General features: G+C 40.8%; 1 protein-coding gene across 3 annotated transcripts in view; it reads left to right on the forward strand.

Moving 5' to 3' along the window:
* Positions 1–24,944, forward strand: part of LOC134349381 (lateral signaling target protein 2 homolog) — a 67,936-nt gene that overhangs the window by 17,592 nt on the left and 25,400 nt on the right. For 2 of the 3 annotated variants that reach the window (XM_063053593.1, XM_063053591.1), the window contains exons 2-7: positions 6,779–6,919; positions 16,819–16,956; positions 17,670–17,872; positions 20,332–20,421; positions 22,355–22,444; positions 22,843–22,944. In XM_063053593.1, coding sequence (XP_062909663.1) covers positions 6,779–6,919; positions 16,819–16,956; positions 17,670–17,872; positions 20,332–20,421; positions 22,355–22,444; positions 22,843–22,944 — 764 coding nt within the window. The remainder of the gene's footprint in view (positions 1–6,778; positions 6,920–16,818; positions 16,957–17,669; positions 17,873–20,331; positions 20,422–22,354; positions 22,445–22,842; positions 22,945–24,944) is intronic. The other variant, XM_063053592.1, reaches the window with a different exon arrangement.

A 24,944-nucleotide genomic window follows, 5' to 3' on the forward strand; every position in this document is an offset into this window, starting at 1 on the left:
TTGTACTACTTATATGGCTGTTTTGTTTGATCATATTTCGAGAGGGGAACTAAGAAGTGTACGTGTTATTCCCAGCTCCATGTTCTCCTTTCAATTAATTTTGTTTTGGAGTTACAAAACAGTGGTGATGAGGACGTTTTAAACAAACCCGAGGTGGCTACGTAACTGTTGGAGCAAAGCGAGATGTTTGAGTTTTTTTAAAGTGCAGCGTGTTCTTTTATCTTCACAAAAGAGAGTTGATCAAGGTTTTTTTAAAAAAAATGCAGAAAATGTCAAAATTCACAGGTTCATAAACCATGAGTACCAGGTGATAATAATCATAAATTTTTGAAAAAGCAGAAGTGGCTGGCTATATCAGAAAGATAGATGTGTTCAATTGCATGAGAGATAAATGGATATTGTATATTGAGTGAATTAAGCAGTATTTTAAAGTAAATGAAATAGCCAATGAAAAACGAGTACCAGTTTTGCTGACAGCATTAGGCATACAGGTGTCCCCCACTTTTCGAACATTCGTTTTACGAAACCTCACTGTTATGAAAGACCAACATTAGTTACCTGTTTTTGCTAACAGAAGGTGTTTTCACTGTTATGAAGAAAGGCAGCGTGCGAAAAAATCAGCGCGAGAAAAAAAATCAGCGCGCGATAAAAGATCAGCGCGCTCTCCCAGGCAGCCGCTCTCTTCCCTTGGATTTGGAACTGCATTCTCGCTGGCATTGCTTAAACACGTGCCTGTGAGCAGCCGTTAGCACAATGAGTTCTAAGGTATCAGAAAAGCCTAAAAGAGCTCGTAAGGGTGTTACACTTAGTGTAAAACTAGACATAATTAAGCATTTCGATCGTGGTGAACGAAGTGAGGACAAAGAGTTTGGCTTGTGGAAGTTGATGAAGATGATGTTGAAGAGGTTTTGATAGATGAAGAGCTGATGCAATTGGAAGAGGAAAGGATAACAATCAAAATCGAATGAGTAATGATAAAGTACGACTTTAATTTTGAAAGGGTACGTCAGTTTAGGGCATATTTGCAGGATGGTTTGAGTGCTTACAAAGAATTGTATGATCTAAAAATGCGCGAGGCTCAACAATCAAGCAAGTCGTCCACATCAGCCACAGCAGACGACGAACCTCGACCTTCGACATCAAGGCGGGCAGTCATAGAAGATGACCTCGCTGCCCTAATGGAAACAGACAACACCTCAGTGTCCCACCACCCCAAGCCCCAGGCCGCGGACAGATACCAATTCGTGGAGAATGAAACGGTAGCCAGAAGGCACACAGCACATCTTTAAGAAAAAAGCCAAAATAAACATGCTAATTAATTAGGTGCCGCCCAGCACGTAATTGTCAGCCCAGATCAGAGGCGATTGCCGATTGCGTCACCTCTGATCTGGGCCTACATTTACGTACCAGGCAGCACCTAATTAATTAACATGTTTATTTCGGCTTTTTTCTTAAAGATGTGCTGTGTGCCTCCAGGCTACCGCAGTACCCCTGCATGCTTCGCGGATCGGTATCGGTCGGCGGCCCAGAGGGTGGGAGCCACTGCACCACCCAAACTCCGACAACTCAGTCTAACACACCATCATCAGTTTGCTCGGCAAGCTGTCTTCCCAATTCCAGTAAGTGATACTACTTTGTACGCTGTACATACATTATTTCTACTTTATGTTGGACGTGTACTTTTGTGTTATTTGGTTTGATTTGGCAGCTTCATAGCTTAAAGGTTACCGGAGAGCGTGTTTTTGCCAACTGCACTTGTGTGAGATTTTCTGCCGAGAGCGCTTGCGTGAGATTTTCGCTACAGACAACAGTGCCGGCAATGATTGTGGAAAAGTATTTCTACTTTATATAGGCTGTGTATTTATCATATCATTCCTGCTTTTACTGTATGTTGCTGTTATTTTAGGTTTTAAGTGTTATTTGGCATGATTTGGTAGGTTATTTTTGGGTCTGCGAACGCTCACAAAATTTTCCCATATAAATAAATGGTAATTGCTGCTTCACTTTACGACATTCCAGCTTATGAACCGTTTCATAGGAACACTCTACCTTCGGACGGCGGAGGAAACCTGTACTGGTTGCCTAGGAGTAAAGCTCCAACCAAACCAGATAAAACGAACTTTGTTGATATCGTGAAAGTATTGCTGGAACATTTAGAACTGAAACCATTGTTGATTGCAGAACACTTCAAGTTTCATAAGTGGAATCAGAGGAATGTCTGAGAGAGATCATTTAGTTTGTGGAATCTTCAAAAAAGCATTCAAAAATAACTGAAGCACAGGTTGTATTTAAAAGAGCAGTTGAAATCACTGTATCCATGGAAACCCCAGATAGAGATGCAATTGAGTTGCAGTCAAGAGGGAAAGTGACCATGAACAAAATTGTAATATCTAAGCAGAAAACAGCCTGGGCAAACAAATCATGCTACAGTTGAAGCAGGGGCTCACATACACCAAAGAAATACTGGTTTAAAGGTGGAACTTGCAGAAAATGCAACAACGTAGAACACATACAAAGAGCATGCCGGGCAGACAAAAATAAATGGACTGTACAGGGAAGAGAAAACGTAAAAAATTAGGTTGCAGTATCAAAAAGAGTACTCATCTGCCTGCTGTTGATGAAAAATCTGATAATGAGTGACATGGGACTGAGTAGCCTTGAGATTTACCATGTGATAACTAACAGGAGACTAGCAATAAGGCTTAAACCAGAAGTGAACTGCAAATTAATTAAAATGGAATTGGACACTGTCTTGGATGTTACAGTATTTTCACAAAATGAGTTTGAATGCCTTGTTAAAATTCCTGAACTGAGGCCTATGGATATCCAGATAAGAACTTGTACTGGAGAAAAGATGACTCCTGTGGGGATGTCATTCGTAACAGTGAAATACAACATCCAACAAGCCACATTGGGCTTTTATGTGGTACAAACAGGAGGACCAGCATTGTGGGGTTATGATTGTCTGATCCAACTACGTGATTGGAGATCCATGTACAACTTGTATATCACATGCCCAACAACAGAATCAACTGAAAGTGAATTTAGAAATGTACTGGATGATTCCATATCAGTGTTCAAGGTTGGCATTGGAAAATTCAAACATATCAATGGTAAAATAGTGTTAAATGAAATTTCCACACCGAAGTTTTACAAAGCCCATCTGGTCCCTTATACCAGTGAGCTAGATCAGAGGCCCTCAACCTCTGGGCCATGAAGAATGCAGCAGTGCAGCAGTAGCTGGAACGCACCCAGTACATCTTTAAGAAAAAAGCCAAAATAAACAAGCTAATTAATTAGGTGCTACCCGGCTCTGATCTGGGCCAACAATTATGTGCACATCAGTGGTCCCGGTAGCCAAGAAGTTTGAGTCTGCCAGGACCTGTGGTGATTTTGAGGGCACCACCAACCAAGAACTGAAAGTAGATCAATGCACTCTGCCCAGATTAGAGGATATCTTTGCAGGCCTTTGTAGAGGAAAGCACTTAAGCAAAATGGACCTGGCTGAGGCTTATCTACAGATGAAGATGGAAGAAGAGTCCAAAGTGTTTTTTTGCAAAAAAAACACTCACAAAGGGCTTTATCATTATAGTATGCTTATTTTTGGAGTAGCTTCTGCACCTGTACTCTGGCCGAAAGCTATGGACCAGGTAATGCAGTGCTGCCCAGGCACTGTTATCAGGATGATGAGGAACATCTCCAATATTTCAAGACAGTGTTAAAAATATTAGGAGGTTTTGGGCTCAGAGCATGATGAAACAAGTGTGAATTCTTTAAAACAAGCATCACTAACTGGGGTCACACCATTTGATACACAAACATTACACAAATATCCTGAGAAAATTCAAGCAGTGGTAAATTCCCCCAGGCCAAAGGATGTGTCACAGTTGCAGTCCTTTTTAGGACTTGTCAATTACTATCACATTCCCTTACTGCTGCTGAGAAACATTGTGCACAGATTTACAGCAAGGCCTTGAGCCTGTTTGTTTTTGGTGTAAAATATTTCAAGCTGTACTTGAGTGGGGAAATGTTTACCCTCATTACTGATCAACCGCTAGTGTCCATTTTCAATCCACAGAAGAATGTTCCACTTACCAGCAGCAGCATGAATGTAGAGGTTGGCCCTGATTCTTGGGGGCCACAGTTACAAGATCGAATTCAAGAAGACGACTGATCATGGAAATACTGATGGTTTGTCTCTCTTACCCTTGGAAAGGGAAGTACTAGGAAAATTCACAAGAGGGCACTCCGCTGGATGTATTCTCTCTAATGTAAATTGTAAATCTCCCTTTCATAGCAGACGTAATCCAAAGGGAAACAAGAAAACATTCCACACTGTCTCAGGTCTACATGGCAACTCAAAATGGCTAGAATTTGCAACAGAAATTCCAGTTTCCCCCATTTTTTAACCAGTGCTGGGATGAACTTGCTCTCGACTGAATTTGCTCTGTATGGAGATTGAGAGTTGTTGTACCGTGCAAGCTGAGAGCTAAAGTGTTGGAGGAGCTACATGCTGGTCCTCTAGGTGTGGTCAAAATGAAAGCATTGGCTGAAAGATTTATCTGGTGACCTGGAATGGATCAGCAGATTGAGCAGCTTGCCATGCACGGCTCGGGATGCCAACACGTCCAGACAATGCTGAGAGCAGTGCCTCTCCATCCCTGGGAATGGCCCGCATTGCCCTACGAGAACAGTTATGTGGATTTTGCTGGACCACTCATGGGCACAAGTGTCTTGTTAGTAGTGGATGCAGTTTCGAAGTGGCCAGAAGTGTTCCCAATGTCGTCCTCTACAGCTTTGCACACTGCTGATGTGTTGAGAAGCCTCTTCTCAAGGTCTGGTGTTCCAGAACAGTTTGACAGGGACAATGGGCCATAGTTAATTGCAGTTATTCCTGAAAATGAATGGAATGAGACACATTACATCTACACTATACCACCCACCTACAAATGGCTTGGCCGAAAGGTTTTTTCAGAGACTAAAGAACACACTGCAAGCAATATCAGCAGAACACATTACACTATCACTGTATCAGAAGCTCCCCAATTTCCCGCTTGCGTATCTCCACAACCAACAACTCGCCAGCTGTGCTGTTCCTGGGTCATCCCTCGTGCTCGTGCTTTGATCGCCCCAAGCCCAATCTCAGAAGGAGGATGCAGAACAAACCACTGAGACAAATGGAGGGCTCCTCAAAGAAGGAGGTTCAATGTTTCACTCCTGAACAAGTAGTTCTGGTGCGGGACTGCAGAGATGAGTAAAAGTAGTACTTGGAAAGATAAGGATAGAACTGTACCACTCTCCTGCACAGTAGAGATTGCATCTCATGTCACCTGGAGACAACACATCAATTGCTTGAGAGCAGCAGATCCAATTGTTGAAGAAGTGTGATGTTGCAAACTATCAGAAACTCTTCCTCTAGTCCCAGAGTCAACTCCTACAACCACCACAGAGGAGACCCTAGGACCTGAGATGAGTTCACAGCCACAGATCTCACCTGTCAAGCAGAGTGACTGCTCCTCCTTGTCAGGAGAGATACTATCCTGCAAGAGTAAGAAATACTCCACAGTGATTAAATCTTCAGGCCTGAATGGGATATTAAAACATTTACCATGCTGTGTGTTTATATGTATATGCATCTCAACAAAGGGGTGTGTGTGTCTAAGCAGGGAGCAGTGTTGGGTATTTAACATATCAGTAATATTGTAAATATAATGTTTGATTAAACTTGTTTACGTATTTCATTAGAGGTTATATATAAAAGTATGTGAATGGAATACACCATTACACCACTATATTATAAGTGTGCGCCTCACTAAAGTTAAAAACTAAGAAATGTGTTTGTTATTCCCAGCTCTGTTTTTCTTTCAATTACTTTCATATTTTGGAGTTACAAAACATAACATCCTTCTCCCTCCCCTCTTCTATTTCCTACTCTGCCCTTTTACCAGCCTATCGCCTTCCCTCTTTCCCTTTCTCCCATAGTCCACTTTCCTCTCCTATCAGATTCCTCCTTCTCTAGCCCTATTTACCTTTTCCATCTATCACCTCCCAATTTCTTTCTTCACCACCCCTCCCCCACCCACCTGGCTTCATATGACATATTCCATCTTGTCCTCCCTCCCCTTCCCCCCCCCACCCACCTGGTTTCATATGACATATTCCATCTTGTCCTCCCTCCCTTCCCCCCCCACCCACCTGGCTTCATATGACATATTCCATCTTGTCCTCCCTCCCCTTCCCCCCCCCCACCCACCTGGCTTCATATGACATATTCCATCTTGTCCTCCCTCCCCTCCCCCCCCCAACCACCTGGCTTCATATGACATATTCCATCTTGTCCTCCCTCCCCTTCCCCCCCCCCACCCACCTGGCTTCATATGACATATTCCATCTTGTCCTCCCTCCCCTTCCCCCCCCCCCCCACCTGGCTTCATATGACATATTCCATCTTGTCCTCCCTCCCCCTCCCCCCCCCCAACCACCTGGCTTCATGTGACATATTCCATCTTGTCCTCCCTCCCCTTCCCCCCCCCACCCACCTGGCTTCATATGACATATTCCATCTTGTCCTCCCTCCCCTTCCCCCCCCCCACCCACCTTATTCTGACTTCTCCCTCACCCCCAGCATCCTGAAGGGTCTCAGCTTGAAATGTTGACTCATTCATTTCCTCAGATGATGCCTGACCTACTGAGTTCCTCCAGTAATTTCTGTGTGTTGCTCTGGATTTCCATCATCTGCAGAATCTCTAGTCTTTATACTTCTGTTTTATTTCCACAGAGATCCGACCCACATCCACTGGCTCAATTCTTCTATGCAGATAAGGAAGTGACTCGAGTGATGATAGAGCTGAATAACGTGAATCTGAATAATGACCCCCAAGAGTATGTGTTACAACTGAACAATCTCCGGGCCAAACAGGTCAGTGAGTAGGACATGAAGATAACGGTCTAGATGTGTATTGAATTTTTATTGACAATCTGAAGTTGGAATGTACACAAGCAGCTCATTGATTAGTTCTGGATTGGATCCAACTACGTTTTTCCAGGCTATCCTATGAAACAATGTCGTAACACAAAATTGAAATGCTTACATCTGTATTACTGAAAATTGTGTTTGGTGCTTTTCTAACAATTTGGCCTATGAATAAGCTGAGCTTTGATTCCAAGCTTTGTCCTGGCTTTGATATTTTGATCTTCTTCCTGATCAAAGCTTGTGCTGACAACTGAAGGTGATGGTGAATTCTTTTCTTTCTTTTCAAATCTTATTATTATTATCCAAAATTAACATGAGTACATCGAAGTAAGTAACACTTTACAATGACTAAAGAAAAAAACATTATTTTAAAGATTGAAAAAATTTTTTTGGTGATTTTAAAAAACCCTACTAAGCAAGAAAAGTGGGGAAGAAAAGAAACCCCATTAGGTGTTCAACCCCGGAGCCATGCGTCATACAAAAAGCTTCTAAAGATAAACATCAAACCGCCAGCAAGAAAAAAAAAGTACCAAAAAATTACAATTAGATCATGGAGGAAATCTATCAATTAACTTAAGTGATAATACGAGCAAATGAACCCCAACTTTTCTCAAAATCAAATATAGGTTAGAAGGTTCGACTTCTAATTTTCTCCAAACTAAGACATAGCATAACTTGAGATAACCATTGTGACCAAGTGGGAGCTGATGTATCCTTCCACTTCAACAAAATGGCCCTCCTAGCTATCAATGTAACAAATACAATGACATGTTGGTCAGACACAGAGATACCACGACACGCTGGAGGAACTCAGCAGGTCGGCCAGCATCCGTGGAAAAGATGGTCGACGTTTCGGGCCGGGACTGTCCCGCCTGAAGGAAGGGTTCCGGCCCGAAACGTTGACTGTTCGTTTCCACGGATGCTGCCCAACCTGCTGAGTTCCTTCAGCATGTTGTGAGTGTTGCTTTGACCCCAGCATCTGCAGATTATTTTGTGTTTACAGAGATACCACGGATATTTTGAGGAATTATTCCAAAAAGCACAGTTAATTTGTTAGGTTGTAAATTAATTTTAAGTGCTTTAGAAACTGTCCAAAAAACTGACTTCCAGAACTGTTCCAGTGTAGAACAAGACCAAAACATGTGTGTCAGTGTAGCTGTCTCAGTTTTACATCTATCACAACAACTATCAACATTAGGGAATATTTTAGACAGTTTCTCCTTTGTCAAATGGTAATGACGTACAATTTTAAATTGAATCAGTGAATTCTTTTCATCCATGTCAAACATTCAAAGTGGGATTAAGTGGTCTAGATTTTCCAGAGTCTTTATTAACTTTAAGGTTTTGTGCAGTGAAGGTTTTTTCTGCACAGATATTAGGTGCAAGACACATCCCACTCAGGCTTCAGGAGCTTGACCTCTGGACATGCGCATATCAAGGAATGGGTAGGCTGGGTTTGCTTTCTCTGTTGAAGGTGGTTGAAGATGAGCAAAAACAAGAGGGTGTGGTTTTAAGTGGGAGGTCGAAGATTTAAAGGGAATCTGAAGTCTCTCTCACGGAGAAGCTGATATCTGAAATGTGCTGCAAGAAGAAATGGTGAAATCCAAGAGGCATTAAACAAGCACTTTTAGGCAATTGGGTGGACCTAGGGTGAGCAAATAGGTTTGTACGGATCAGGTTTTATATCACTGGCATATGTCATGAAATTTGTTACCTTCGCAGCAGCAGTTCAATGCAATACATGATATAGAAAAAAAAAGTAAATCATTGCAGTAAGTGTATATATATATGTTAAATTTTTAAAAATGCAAAAAAAATTTTTTTAAAGTGAGGTTGTGTTCATGGGTTCAATGTCTATTTAGGAAATCAGATAAGCAAATGATTACTGTTTCCATTTTCTCTGACTGTCATTTGCACACAGCAGCCCAGTGGCTAAAGTTGAATGATAGTTTTAGAGTGGAGGTGAAGTCGGCAGATGTTTGTTCTGTTGTTTAGCTCCACTCCAGCAGGAAGCTTTTTTTGTGACCAGGGTGGAGCATTGTGATGAGAAATCTTCATTATTGAGATGATGACTCAAGTCTGCAGTGGACCAAGGGTGGATGTATTGCCTTAAAATAGCAGCTTGCATGCCACTGTGGAGGGTGGCGCCAAATTTGAGAAGCATGTTTGAATGTTCCTTTCTATTGTTAGTCAAAGCTGTTGTGAATCATGGGTGGCCAAACATATTGGTGGATACTGTTCTACGCATCTCCATTCAAATTGTTACACATGGTAATCATGTCCATTGAGAGATCCTACTGCAACTTGGAGCAGCATGGTTAAGGTGATTTCTGTTGATGAACATCTCTGATTTAGACAGCAACAAGACATCTGTTCCTGCAGGTCAGAGAGTCATAAATCACGACAGCACAGAATTTTTCTGAAGCAGGATAGTAAATGCAGCACTTCCAAGCACACTTCTTTTGTACTTTGGTATTTTGTACTGAATTTCCAGATGAATTTCTCGTAATAGATGATAATTTTCAGTGTGCAGCATGAACAAGTGATTGAGCAAAAAAAACATTGAATTGTTTGGTCTGCAAGCTCATTATTGGTGAATGAAAATTTGCCATTCCTGGTTCAGCATCAAATGATAAATCCCTTTATAAAATCCACAAGGTCCTAATATCCTTGATAATATACATCAGAAAGGCCATCGCTAGAACTTGATGTTGGTGGAGCTTTGCAGTTTCTCCTGGATGCATCCATCAGTTTCGGTGTGGCTCTTGTAAATGTTGCAACAAACAAACCTTTAGCAACAGAAAAATATTTATGTGAGGAATTGTATTTGCAGCATGACCATCTTGCTGCATATCATAATGATATTTTCCTCCTGTTTCATGTTTTCATCCAATAATTGAATACAACATCCAGACCACCAATTTCTCAATCCAGACAGAAACCTACATTATAAGATCACAGTGGTATTAACTGCTCTTTTTAATCAGAGTTAGGACTAAAAATTGTCCACTTTACATCATCACCAGAGGACATTTTTTTATTAGTTTGTTCTTCCTTCATCTTTTTAAACTTGTTCCCAAATATTTATTAAGTGTGATCTTTGCTATAGAAGTACTTTGACTTCTTCATTTTTACAAGGATATTGCCTGGATTGGAGGGCATACTTTATAAGAATAGGTTGAGTGAACTTGGCCTTTTCCCTTTGGAGTTCCGGAGGATGAGAGGTGACCTGATAGAGGTGTGTAAGATGATGAGAGGCATTGATGGTGTGGATAGCCCAGTGGCTTTTTCCCGGGGCTGAAATGGCTAAGACAAGGGGACATAGTTTTAAGGTACTTGGAAGTAGGTACTGAGGGGATGTCAGAGGTAAGTTTTTCACACAGAGAGTGGTGGGTGTGTGGAATGCACTGACGGCAGCGATGGTGGAAGCAGATACAATAGGTTCTTCTAAGAGCTTCTTAGATAGGTACATGGAGCTTAGAAAAATAGATGGCTATGCGCTAGGTTACATGGTCTGCACAACATGGTGGGTTGAAGGATCTGTACTGTGCTGTAAATTTCTGTGTTCTAAATGACTACACTAGAACCTGGCCATGCAACCTGGACTGTTTTATCATTCTGACATTGAGGAACTGTTACATGGCATGATAAATTGTTGAAGGTAGTTCTTTAAGGTTCCTGGTTGATTGCTTTATTGATTTAAAATTTTGGTTAATTTATTATAATAATTGAAGAATAAAAATATTGTTTTCAACAACCACTGTTGTCAAATTGGCAGCTATGCGAACCCGTGTAGTATACTGGCACGAGTAGGAGCATCCTGGGTCATAACGGGCACATGGCAGCTTAGTTTTTCTACACAGAAAGAAGTCAACTGATTGAAAATTGTTCAGATCTTAAATGGCTTACTGGCTTTGTTTAAGTTAAGCTTCTAAACTACTGTGATGTACTGCTGAGCATAGTTCAGTGAAGCATAACTGTTCACTGAGTCCTCAGAAACTAGTTCTCCTCCTGAAATGACCAGACAGCTGGTCATTTCGGAATCAAGTTTGATATCGCCGGCATATGTCGTGATATTTGTTGTCTTTGTGGCAGTAGTACAATGCGATGCACAATGGAAAAAGAATCCATGAGTTAGTGTGTCAAAGTAGCGTTCCATTGATTCCATGTTGTCTAGTCTCATCCATTTATGGTTTGTTCCAGTGGCCAATTTCTCACCAAATGGTCCCGGTTCCCCAACCATTGCCGTGGACCTTGTTAATCCAGGCAACGTCCGAGCCGGCGTGACCCTTGTTCTTGTCGCTCTCACCTGGAGGTTCTTGTGGGCAGATGTAACACAAGCGCAAGGGGTCCAGCCTAAGATCCTTACCAGGCCGTCACCATCAGGACCTGAACCCCAGACCCCCAGACCCCCACACCGCGGAGCCCGGACGGTTCCAGGTCTTGACCTCCGAAGTTCCGGGGTCGGCTCGTGGCTGCACAAGAACAGGCACAGAGCACACGAGCAATGGAAGCAGGGGTCTATCACACCAGACAAGACCCAAGATGCAGGCTGTGCAAGGAATCTGCTGAAACCATCCAGCCCATAGTAGCAGAGTGCAAGATGCAGGCAGGGACAGCATATGCTGAACAACACAACCAAGCTGCAGGAATTGTGTACAGGAACATCTGTACTGAGTGTGGATTGGACACTCCCAAGTCCAAATGGGAAAGACCTGAGAAGGTCATGGAGAATGACAGAGATCCTGTGGGACTTCCAAATACAGACTGACCAACCAACCAGACATAGTAATACTGGACAAGGAACAGAAGAAAGCAATCATAATAGATGTGGCAATCCTGAATGACAGTAACAATGAGAACAGGGTGATGGGGTCGTTAATAATGCCTGCCTTCTAGAGGTATCGCTCCTTGCAGATGTCCTGGATATTGCCCATGATGGAGCTGACTAAGTTTACAACTCTCTGTAGCTTATTTTGATCCTATGTAGTGGACCCCCCCCCCATACTAATTGGTGATGCAACCTGTTGAAATGCTCACCATGGTACATTTGTGAGTGTATTTGCAAAACCGTCCTAAACCTAAACACAAGCTATCTCGCTCTTCCTTCATGCTTTTCAATCCTTCCTACAGTAATCCTGCTTTGATTTTTAAAGCTTAAGGTTAGATCTGGTACAAACTTTAGGCACTGGAGTCTTGAAAATAGAAAAGTAAACCTTGATGTAACCCAGGTTAATTAAACACAAAGATGTAATGTTAGAAAGCTCCACCTGTGGGGGGAAGCTATGCAAGAACGAGGCGTGGCTGGCGCGGACAAGAGAGAAACACAGCAAACTATTAGAAATGAAAGAGATAAACTGTTAAAAGTGGAATTAATAATGAGTATCTCTACCCTACTTACTCGAAAACCTCAGGGTGAAACCCCTAGAGGAGAGATGATATCCATAAAAGATCTATTGAAGCTGCAGTTATAACAAGCAGCAGCTATAGCAGGACAATATCTGCAGAGACGAATGTCCAAGATCTATACTGTGTAACTGAGAATTAGTTCTGTTAAATTATGTCAAGGGATTTGGTGAGTTTAAACTTTTACTGTTCTGAGTGTATAATTTGTACTTGAAATGAGTTCAGTAGTGTAACGGAGAAGTGTTTGGAAATGACAATGTGTATACAAACTTGCAGATTGTAAACCTGGTGTATACGAGTAAAGTGTTTTTGTTTAACTTTCTAAATTGACTTTCCATGGATGATCAATTATTTCATCCAACGAACCAAGAAACAAGATGGCGAGCTGCCCAAGTTCGAAGAACCAGCATGGGAACGGAATGTGTAATGACGTAGAGGATTTAATATGACTGGATGTATAAGTTTATTTTCATTCGAAGGATCTGATTATTTTTGCAAAGACTTTGATAAGTTACTGAACAAGATTTATTTTGTTAAAAAGTTGTGATGCTGGAGAATTGTCGTGAAAGGAGTTGAGCTGTACCTATAATATTTGAATTTGTAGACATACTGACTGGAACTGGAACCAAAGTTAACCATAATACTTAAGAATAGGAATTCAATTAGTTTTTAATTAACTAGGGATAAATAGAAGGAGAAGTAAGTGAGTATGTGAATATCATGAGAGGAGTCAGGCAAGGTTGTGTCTTTTCACCAGACTTATTCAACCTGTATAGTGAAACTAGCTTGAGAAGTATCAAAGACATCAAAGGATTCGCAATTGGAGGCCATAATATAAATAACATCAGATATGCTGATGACATCGTACTAATAGCTGACTCAGAAACAAAACTTCAAGAGCTACTCACTATCGTGGCAGCAGAAAGTAATCGCAGAGGCCTCTCAATCAACATCAAGAAGACAGAAAGCATGGTCATCTCCAGAAAGACAAACATCCCACAATGTGTGATCAAGATCGGGAATACAAACATCAAACAAGTCAACAAACTCAACTATCTTGGTAGCCTAATAACAAGTGATGGCAGGTGTGACACAGATATCAAATACAGAATTACAATGGCGAAAGAAGCTTTCCAAAAAATGAAGACCATATTAACAGACAGAAAGATGAGCATGTACACTGAAAACAGAATACTGCAGTGTTACATTTATTCTATCCTGACTTATGGAAGTGAATGCTGAACCATTTCTCCAGCAATGGAAAAGAGACTAGAAGAAGCTGAATTATGGTTCTACAGGAGCATGTTAAACATATCATGGACCACACACACATCAAATGAAGAAGTTCTCAGAAGAGCCCAAGCAGTTTGATCACTCATACCATCAATAAGAGGAAGACAACTCAGATTCCTAGGACACATCATGCAGAAAGATGAACTAGAAAAACTCATACTCTCTGGAAAGATTGAGGGGGAGCAAACCTAGAGGAAGACCTCGGCTTACATACATCAAAAGCATAGCCTGGTGGCTACACACATCGAGGAAATGGAAGTCATCCAAAAAACGAACAATAGATCTATATGGAAAACCATGGTCATCAAAGTCCGCATCGGATATGGTATCTAAACAGACAGACAGAGATAAATAAAAAGGAAAGGTTAGTCTGTAAACCTTTAAATAGGGATTAACACTAGATCTAATGAGGGAAATTGGAGTAATGAATCTCATTGATTCTAACTAAAAAGGTATTTGTTTTTTTGTTTGAAATCTGAGATTTGGAACCTAAACAGAATGTTGGAATTTTGAATTGTTTTAACTCGTGTAACTATTTTGTATATATTGCTTTTTTATATAAACAAAACTTGCCTCCAGAAGTGTGTTTTTTATCCACTGTCTCCTTCCGATACCCCGAGCTTCTGATGGCCTACCAGCACCTAGTGCAGTACTATGTAATTTGATTCTCTCATAAAGAGTGCGGCCACCAGTCACACGAGATAAGACCAGCACTAGACAGGTGTTACATTGGCAGTAAATGAGTGGTATAATTTTCAAAAGGGGTCTAAGTTCAGAAAGAAAATTGATTTGGTTTAGATCTCGTTTCTTGTGTACAGCAGTGATTTCTAACAGTTAACATGATTTGGTTATTCATGAGGGAGAAGGCCACTGAACCACTTGGTCTATGGTAACTCCATAACAATGCAGTAATATGCTCCTCTCTCCTTGCCTGCAACTTATTCTCTCACATACCTATTAACTCTCCTTTGATTCACTGGCCTTGCCTACAATAGGGGTTAACCTACAATAGCCAATTGTCGTATTAACTTGTCTTTGGTATGTGGAGGGAAACCAGAGAAAGATAAAACTCCACATTAACAATCACAAAGACTTGGATTAAATCTGAACCAACTACATATATAGCACTGAGGTGAACAATTCTTTTGCTGAAATGTTCTTTTTTCCCAAGGAGCAAGGATAAACTTACAAGGTTACAAAAACTTTGGCTGGTAGATCTTCCTCATTCTTGCTAAGTATTTAACCATTTTGATACTAATATTTCTGAAAATAGTGGCGATTCTGTTCCTTCAAGATCAAATCTTTTGATGCATAATGAAAACATCAACACACCGCTTGTTGCATGACAGCCAAAATCAAAGATTATCACTTCTCTTTCCAAAATCTGCTCTGTAGAACAGCTCATAGCAATACCCAAAATTATGCTTGGAATCCCCACCCAAGGAGGACAACTGGCTTTGCTAATCAAACCCATTCTACACTTGGGTATAAAGCACTTATTTAGAGTATTAAACTAGTGACGCAGTCGTCTGGGGAGGAGAAAATGAGCCCAAAATAATCAGTAAGGAAAAAAATTATATAATAAAAAGATGTAGTATGTCACTCTCTGTAGAATAGGAGGCCATTTTATATCTGTCATGGCAGGTCATTATGCAAGAGATTATTTTGTGTCTTAAAAGGGGAAATTAATTTCTTCTATTTGCAGGATACACATCATGCTCTTTAACCTATGATGTCTGTGACAATCATGATGCAATTTAAACTAATCCCATTTGCCCGAACTTGGTCTATCCTTTCATCCCGTCTGTTTTTATAGCTGTTTAAATACCCCTTAATTGTTCCTCTGCCTCCCCAGTCAGTGTGTTCCAGGCATCTACCATTTTCTGTGTGTATATATGTATACTGTATGTATAAAAAATACCTCTCTCTAATCTCCCTTTAAATCTACCCCCTTTCACCTTAAACTAAGCTGCCTTGTAATTGACATTAACACTCTTCAAAAGGTTTTGACGATCTTCCCTGTCCATGCCCGGGCCCAACATATTGATGCAAATACAAAGAAGGCAAAACAGTAGCTATATTTCATTAGGAGTTTTAGAAGACGTGATATGTCACCAAAGACGGGCAAATGTTTACAGATTTATCATGGGAAAAACTTCTAAACTGGTTGAATCGCTGTCTGGTATTTATGGGCCACTGCACAGGGTTGAGAAAAACCTGCAGAAAATTGCCGGGCTCATCCAGCTCCATCATGGGCACTGGCATTGAGGACACCTTCAAAAAACAATGCCACTAGAAGGTGGCATCCATTATTAAGGACCCCAGTTGCCCAGAACGTGCCTTCTTCTCATTGCTACCATCAAGGAGGCTGTACAGGAGCCTGAAGACAGAGCTTCCACGTGCTTGGAACAGTTTCTTCTCCACTGCCATCAGATTTCTGAATGGCTATTGAACTGATGTACACTACCTCACTTTTTCTTTTTTTGCTCTCTTTTTGCACAATTATTTAATTATATATCTCATCATAATTTAGGTTTTTAAATTGTTTTTGCAATGTGCTGTTGCTGTAAAACAATGTATCATTTAGCGTAACAGATGGTAGTGATATTAAACCTGTTTCTGATTTTGCCTCTCATAATTTGATTTTCTTCTATCAGTTTGCCTGTCAGCATCTGACACTCCAGTGAAAATGATCCAAGTTTGTCCGACATCTTGTAGGGAGTACTCTGTAGTCTAGGCAGCATCCTGGTGAACCTTGTCTATACCCTCTTTAAAACTGCCATAACCTTCTTGTAATGTAGTAATCAGACTGTGCACAATAGTCCAAATGTGGCTTAACCAAAGTTTTTTCCACCTGCAATATGATTTCTCAACTTTTATACAGATTTCCCTGTCCAGAAAAGGCTAGTATGACATGCCTTTTTGTTTTAATCGTCCTATTTTCTTGTAGTATCATTGGCAATGTATGTATCATTATCAAATTGTATTTTTGAGCAATCTTCTGAATATGGATTTTGTTGTTTTGTGAGATGACACATTGAAGATTGGGCCTGGGTTACCCAAAATGAAAGCAGCACTCGCTCCATTCTAGTAAATCGGTAATCCAACATCTAGATGACGAACATCAATTTTCATTTCAATTTCAGGATCATATGCTGCAGATAATTAATCAAATCATGGATGAATGCATCCCCAATGAGCGACCAAATCGAGAGTTCCAAGTCAAGTTCCCCGATGAGGTTTTGCAGGATCAGCTGGGAGGACAGCTTTGGTTTGCTGCTGAGGTAGGCCTCGAGGAGGGGGAGGAACTGTGCACCCTAAAGCTGCAGTTTGGTTTTCTATCCTGGCATTCTTCTGATCTCCTTAGGAGATGATGTTGATTGTAACATTGGTTATTCTCCATGTGGACAAGTTTTTGATGTGATCGGGGGCTTATCACAACTACTTGCTATTTAAATCTCAGTCTCATTTGGGAGAAATAGCTAGTTTGATTATTGCGGTCACCTACAGTCACGAAAGCTCTTTGGAATCTGAACTAAGTTTTGAAAGCAATGGTTATGCACCAGTGTATGCAGGTAAGGTGTGGCTGGGAATCTTGTGTTTTGGCATTTATCTACTAGATGCTATCTATGAAACAGTGAATTTGAAGGGGGAAAAACACTTCAAATTCTTCTGTTTTAAAATGGTAAAAGGCTTGCTACTTTTGAAAAGGTACAGTTTAGTGAAATGCTGCACGAACTTCCAAAAGGCAATGCAAAAACAAAAGCAGAAAAAAAATTCGCAACGCAATCCAGTTAATCCTGACGTATTGCATTCCACAATCCAGTAGAGTGCTTGTTCTATGAGTATAGTAATGCCATTACCTGAATCTATATATATATATATATATATATATATTTGCCTTTGTACTTCAGAGTACGAAGTACATTAGGGAGTGGAGGTCTTGTATTGGTTTGCAAAAGGAGAACAATAAAGGATTAATCACTTTAATCTGCAGTGTTTGGTGGCCGGCTCTCTCATTGAGGTGAATGAATCTGAGGTGTTTCTGTTGCGCCCTCTGGCGGAGGACCTGCTTCGCAGTCTGGCGAGGGTGCGATCACTTCTCCGGAAACAATGTTTTACTGATCACCCGGTCTATACAGATGATATCAAAGTGTCTCTCATTCGGTTTGACAGGCTCTTTGCTGAGTTTGAGTACAGGTAAGTGGATAGTTCTTTTCTGTTCTCAGCAAGATAAATGACACATGTGCTCAGAGCTTCAAATATTAGGAGAACTGCAGTTTTGATTTCAACGGCACCCAGAAGATTCAGTTATGACAAAATGAACAATAATGGTTTGAGTTGCTGATTCTTTAGGAATCTGCACATATCACAGGGGTGGTAGAGGTAACTTTGTAGTAGCAATTATTTTTTCTGCCAAAACAAATGGCAACAACGATTACCCACGTTGCTTAACAGAAGAAAAGCTGATCAATAACCCTGAAGCAGTTTCCCTGCTTGGCTTTACTTGTGAATCTCGTCAAGAGCAAAATTGCCATCCAAAGTACACTGCATTACTAACGAAGTTACACAATTTAAAGTTGCACTTGGAGCAACTGACAACAAAAGTGCAAGTTGCACCAAATTTTTTTGACTAATTTGAAGGTTTTAAAATGTACTTTGAGCCCACTAAGTTGCAAAATCTTCATGAGGCAATCTGATGCCGATTTGAAAAGTTGTAGTAAGTGCAAATTGATTTAATACAGCTGAAATTTCATTTAGTTAGTTATAAATAAGGATCTTTGATTAAAGCCAACTGCACAATTTCAAAAGACTCAAAATGAACAGAGTCACAGGAAATATAGCTAAACCCATTAGTAAATAAAATGCTGTTCTATTCAAAAGTGGTTTAACCATTCTGATTTGAGGGCTTTTGTCAAAACCCCAATGTTCATCTTTTGGAGCTTCTTCCAAGTCCTTCAGATATCGGAGATGGGAAGCTGCAAAGTGCCCTGTTTGATGCGCTATAGTGCAATGTCATGCAAACTCAAAAGTTTGCAGAAAGCAGCTTTGGGCTGATTAGCAAAACTTGAAATCTTTCGGGAATGTATTTGTCCAGTTTAGGCCAATTATAGACCGACCATAATGAGCTGGCAAGATTAACAAAGATTGAGAGCTCACAGATTTAACCTCCAGGCACTATGATTTGATAAGCCAACAAGTGAACTGAGAGCTATATTGGGCTGTATACAATGTGAACTGGAACATTGCACATCTTGTGGTGGGTGGTGGAATCTTGTATTATTGATTTAGAGTTAATAGATTAGAAAAGGAAAGGTACGTCGCATCTGGAGTTTCTCCGGTTGGTGGACAATTTCCCTCCACGCCTCTCTGACATAGTGGGGAACTGTGTATGAGGCAAGTTAAAGAGAAATAATATAGAAACTAAGACCTTGTACATATTTGCTTTTTTGTTATCTTGATGTGTCAACATAATATTTAAGATCTGTGAAGGCAGCAGTTGCTATTTGGTTTGAATAGCAATATTAATTGATTGTAATGGGCAAACTTTATTTTGAGAGTGATACATACTTAACTATCAGCTCGGTTGTTACGTTTTGCATTGGTTTATGGTTTGGTTACTTTGCAAACTTGTTGCATTGCACCACCCTTTTTTCTAAGAAAAGCTTTGTAAGGAATGTAGAACAGTACAGTTCAGTACAAGCCCTTGGGCCTGTGATGTTATGCAGACCTTTTAAACCTACTCCAAGATCAATCTAACACTTCCTTTCAACATAACCCTCCATTGTTTTTCAGTTATGAGCCTAAGAGTCTCCTAAGTCCCTTGTTTTTCTGTTTCTACCACCACCCCTGGCAGTGCATTCCATACATGCACCATTCTGTTTTTCCTAAAGAAAAACTTATCTCTGACATCCCTCCCCCATACTTTCCTTCAGTCACCTTAAAATTATGCTCTCATATTAGTCATTACTGCCTGTGGAAAAGGTGCTGCTGTCCACCCTACCTATGCCTCTTGTAAACTTCTACCTAGTCACCTTTCATCCTCATTTGTTCCAAAGAGAAAAGCACTGGTTTACTCAACCTTCCTTTTTAAGTCATGCTCTCTAATCCAAACTGCATCCTGATAAATCTCCTCTGCACCCTGTCTAATCTTTCACATCCTCCTTATAATGAGGTAATCAGAACTGGAAAACAATACTCCAAGTTTGGTCTAACCAGAGTTTTATGGAGCTGCAATATTACCTTGTGTCTCTTAAACTCAATCCCCTAACTTTGAAGGCCAACACATCATCCACCACCTCAATCATCCTACCAATCTGTGCAGCAACTTTGAGGAATCCATGGACATGAACCTCAAGATCCCTCTGTTCCTCTACACTGCTAAAAATCCTGCCATTAACCCTGTATACTGCCTTCAACCTTCCAAAGTGTATCACTTCACACTTCAGTTCCTGCCACTTCTCAGCCCAGCTCTGCATTCTACTAACATTCTGTTGTTACCTACAACAACGTTCTACACAATCCACCATGCACCACCAATCATCATGTCAACTGAAAGAATTTTATAGATAGAAATTGTTTGATGTATAAAGTGGATTCTACAAGACAATTGTCAAGATTAAACTTAAATGTGTTCTGCAATGTAACCATTTTTCTAGCTATGTATCTGCAGTGGTCCCCATCAAGTCTCCTGAGGAGCTCTTCAACCAGCAACAGATTATTGTCCTGTTCTGTGAAACTATAGATAGGTCAGTATCTCCACTAAATGTTCATGTTCCCTTTATATCCATACCCATTCATTCTTTTAATTGCCTACAGCTTAAATACTTTAGCCAGGCTGTCCTGCTTCATGTCGGGGTAAAACTGCTTTCCATTACCTGACTACTTGACCTCCAGAGTGTGGAGTTTGCTGAGTGTCAAAAACAAAATACTTTCTGAGTCATTACACTAAAGCAGGAGGCACATTAAAATGTTGGACTTAAATTGACCATTCTGTTCTGCTTCTTAATGAATACTGTTTTCCATGTGGCAATGCATGTAATAAAGATCTTGTATTCAAGGAAGAGTGGGGAAAATTGACTGGGATAAACCAAAGTCATAGCGATAGATGTAGAAACAAGTCTTTAGGCTCAGTATGTTCACTGAACATCAACCACCCACTTGTGCTAATCCTACATCAATCCCTTTCTCCTTACAATCTATTCACTTGCCTTCAGATTCTGGTACAGTCGGCCTTCACTAATCCGACTACCTGTAACCCGGTTCCTTCGATAATCCAGCACTGATTATGCGTAATGTGATCCTTCTGTAATTCGGCATTTTCACTAATCCGGCACTCCTCAGGTCCCAATGGTGGAGGATTAGTGAAGGTCAACCTGTACTCACACTCTAAGGCCAGGTTACGGCAGCCAATTAACTGAGAAACCTGCACATCTTTGGACTGTGTTTGGAACCAGGAGCGCCCAGGGAAAACCCACATGCTCACAGGGAGAACATGCAAACTCCACACATATGGTTAAAGTAAGCACTGAATGCTGAGGGAACAGCCTAATATAATGACAAGGAGAAAATTGCCGGACCAACTGAAATATCCCATGATATTAAAAAGGGAGATAGCAGAGGTTTCAGATGTCCTCCAGTTTTGGTGTGATGTTCAGGTTGGAGGAACAATGGCTCGTATTCTATTTAGATGGCCTCCAACCTAATGTTGAAACGCATGGACAGAGTGGATGTGGCAAAGTTGTTTCCCATGATGGGGGAGTCTAGTATGAGAGGGCATGACTTAAGGATTGAAGGGCGCCCTTTCAGAACAGAAATGCGAAGAAATTTTTTTAGTCAGAGGATGGTGAATCTATGGAATTTGTTGCCACGGGCAGCAGTGGAGGCCAAGTCATTGGGTGTATTTAAGGCAGAGATTGATAGGTATCTGAGTAGCCAGGGCATCAAAGGTTATGGCGAGAAGGCGGGGGAGTGGGACTAAATGAGAAAATAGATCAGCTCATGATAAAATGACGGAGCAGACTTGATGGGCCGAATGGCCGACTTCTGCTCCTTTGTGTTATGGTCTTATGGTCTCATGGCATGTATATCAAACGTCTCTAACTTCTGGCAATCTCTTCTTCCTCCCTCCCTCCCTCCCTCTTTTTCCATTCCTCATTCTGTTTACCCTCCCACTCCTTCTCAGGTGCTCAGCACCACTCTCTAGATTGGTTTCTCCATGGTTCCCTGTCCTCTCTTATTAGATTCTTTCTTCAGCCCTTTACCTCTTACACTTATCCCTTCCCAACTTTTTACTCCATCCTCCCTCCCTCCCCCACCCACCCACTATCCCCCGACCCTAGTCTCACCTACCACCTGCCAGCTTGTACACTTCCCCCCTTCACCACCACCTTCTGTGTTCTTCCCGCTTACCTTCCAGTTCTGAAGGATCACAGCCCAAAACATCAGCTGTTTATTCCCCTCCATAGATGCTGCTTGACTTGCTGCGTTCCTCCAGCAGTTTTGTGTGCTTTGAGTAAGACTTGATTCTATCATTTATATTTATCATTTCATTGGATCAGTAGCTCTGACTCAAGTAATCATAGACATTGACGACATTGCTTTTGGAGATAATCTGATGTTTACTGCATTGCCTTCCCTCGTTCTCATTCCCACTCCAACCCCACCCCTCCCCAATTACAGGGCACTGAAACTGGGTTACTTGACACAAGAGATGATTGACGGCTTAGACCCTATCCTGATGTTCACCATCCCCCGGCTTGCTATCATTTGGTAAGAATGTCTGATGTGAATTGCTGGCGCTGTTGGTGTTTTATAGAGGGCTGCTGGTGGTTGGTTTCTGCAAATGGAGGCTAATATAAAACCAGAGGGCGTGTTACTGGCTAGCTGAATATCCACTATGTCCTAGCTAGCACTTAATTTTTTTGAGAAGTAAAAATATCCAGAAATATAACCGTGGCCAGTATTAGTAAAAATGATTTATAAAGCCATCTCTGCATGCTTTACTCTGCTACAGATTTCTTGTCCCTGTTAAATTTAATGCAACAATGATGCTACAGTGTTTTCCAATACTGACCAGTGATGATGTCTTGATGCCAGGTTGGTGAAATCAAAGTGGTGCCAACTGGTCCAATCCATTTAACAGTATCCAGAGCAATATTTTTTTCCAGTGGGCTGATGATCTACCCAGAAGGACCTCTCAACCTAGAACAGCAGCCAAATGACATGTCTAAGCTTTTTAAACCATTCTACGCCCTCTTGCAAAAAATAAGGTAAAGGTCTATACATGTTAGCACATTAAGTGCACTTTATTGTTGCATGGGTTAAGGGTAATTTATATTAGCATATCTGGTTTCCCCACTTGCCAAATTTCAGTAATATGCAAGTTCCCAGGCAATATTGAAAGTGTACTACATATTTTAACAACTCAAAACGTGGCACGTGGTACTAATTTGATTGTGGCAGGTTCAGGCTTGGAAGTGGGTCAACAAGCATGCCAAGTGGCCATGGTGGAGAATGGATGTGTGAGGAGGGTTGGGGGTCTTGTGGAAAAAGACAGGTTAATTGATTGGGGTTGTGGGAGAAGATCAACTTGTAATGGGGAGGGGTTGGCACCTTTCTTCAGAATGGGGAGGTCACTAAAGGAGGGTATTGCCAGTGAGCCACATAGGGAACTGAGATCTGGGAGTTTGTTGGAAGGTGTCTGTCAGCATCACAGTACACAGATAGTAATGAACATACTCGTAAACCAAAGTAATTATGCCTGTTTCATTCAATTCTCTTAATTTTGTGTGAAATTCTATCAATCACAATCACTGCTCAAGTGTTTGGGCCATATTGCAATCTCTTGATTTGTTGGTTTCATTTGCAGTTCAGTCTCTGTAGATTCACTTTCCCCTTGTGATGGGGAGCTGCCTATAGAATTAGTGTGGAAGCCAGTCATCCTCAACCCAATCAATCCAAAATGAAGAAACACCTTGTATTTAATATCATTTCCCAAACAAAAACTGATTTGAAATGATCAAAATCTAGAGTTGCACCATTTATTTGATTAAAGTCACTTGGAAGAAATTCCGTACTTGCATAGTTTGAGTAATCATAATTCATTTTGTTTCAATATCTTTTTTTCTGTTATCCATTAGCTGTGAAGTATATGAATTTGTAATTGTCCAAGACCAATCATGAGCTATTGTCTGAGCCACTTTTCTCCACCTGGCCTGACCAATAGATTTTGAGATGAAAATGGGTTAATAGCCTGCAATGTACAAATCTTGTAACTGATAAGGGTTTAGATTTAGTTGTGTTTCTCTATTAGAAATATGGGGGAGAGGGAAGGAAATGCAAATTTAACATAAAATATGAGGGATAGATTTTTATCTACTGGATATATATATAATAAAATTTTGAAAATATATTCACAATACAAGACCAGTCATTTCATTTGTAAGATTTGCCTGATAACAATTTTTCCTTCCCATAGTTTTTTTTACATACAGCCTTTAGCCTTTTGTGTGCAAAGACACCTAAACTATTTTCATTCCTCACTAAGCTTGAGTCCACAGAGAAGCTGGGAATGTGTTTGTGACAAAGTTTCATCATAGACAGCTCCTACCACTTCAACTAGTAAACTTCAGGCATATCTCAACAGCAGGTCATGCCTGCCTCGGTGTGCACCCTGTAAATAAAGTTCAGAGTAAAATTTATTGTCGGAGTACAGACATGTTACCACATACAACCCTGAGATTCTTTTTCTGCGGTCATACTTAGCATATCTATAGAAGAGTAGCTGTAAACATCAGGAACTATAAACTGTAAATGCAGATATAAATAAATAGCAATAAGTAACAAGCATGAAATAACAATATAACAGAATCCTTAAAGGAGTGTAACTAGTGTATCCCCTTTTTGTTGAAGAGCTTGATGGTTGAGGGATAGTAACTTGTTGAACCTGGTGGTGATTCCTGAGGCTCTTGTACCTTCTACCTGATGGTAGCAGTGAGAAAAGAGCATGGCCTGGGTGGTGAAGATCTTTGATGATGGATGCTGCTTTTCTATTAATTTGCTAATCTGTAGAACACAGGCCTGTGTTATGCAGCTGCTCAGGATTGAATCCTTTTCCAGAACCTTTTGGCAAATTGAGAGATAACTCAACAGTGAATGAAACAACAAGCAAATGATAATAATTAATCTGTACTTGCCTTGCAACATTCTGACTTCAAACCCATTATTTTAGATGTTGAAGAACTTTGAATGTAGGAGTGGCATCGTAGCT

Source organism: Mobula hypostoma, chromosome 7 (genome assembly GCF_963921235.1).
Source record: "Mobula hypostoma chromosome 7, sMobHyp1.1, whole genome shotgun sequence".
Taxonomy (NCBI): Eukaryota; Metazoa; Chordata; class Chondrichthyes; order Myliobatiformes; family Myliobatidae; genus Mobula; species Mobula hypostoma.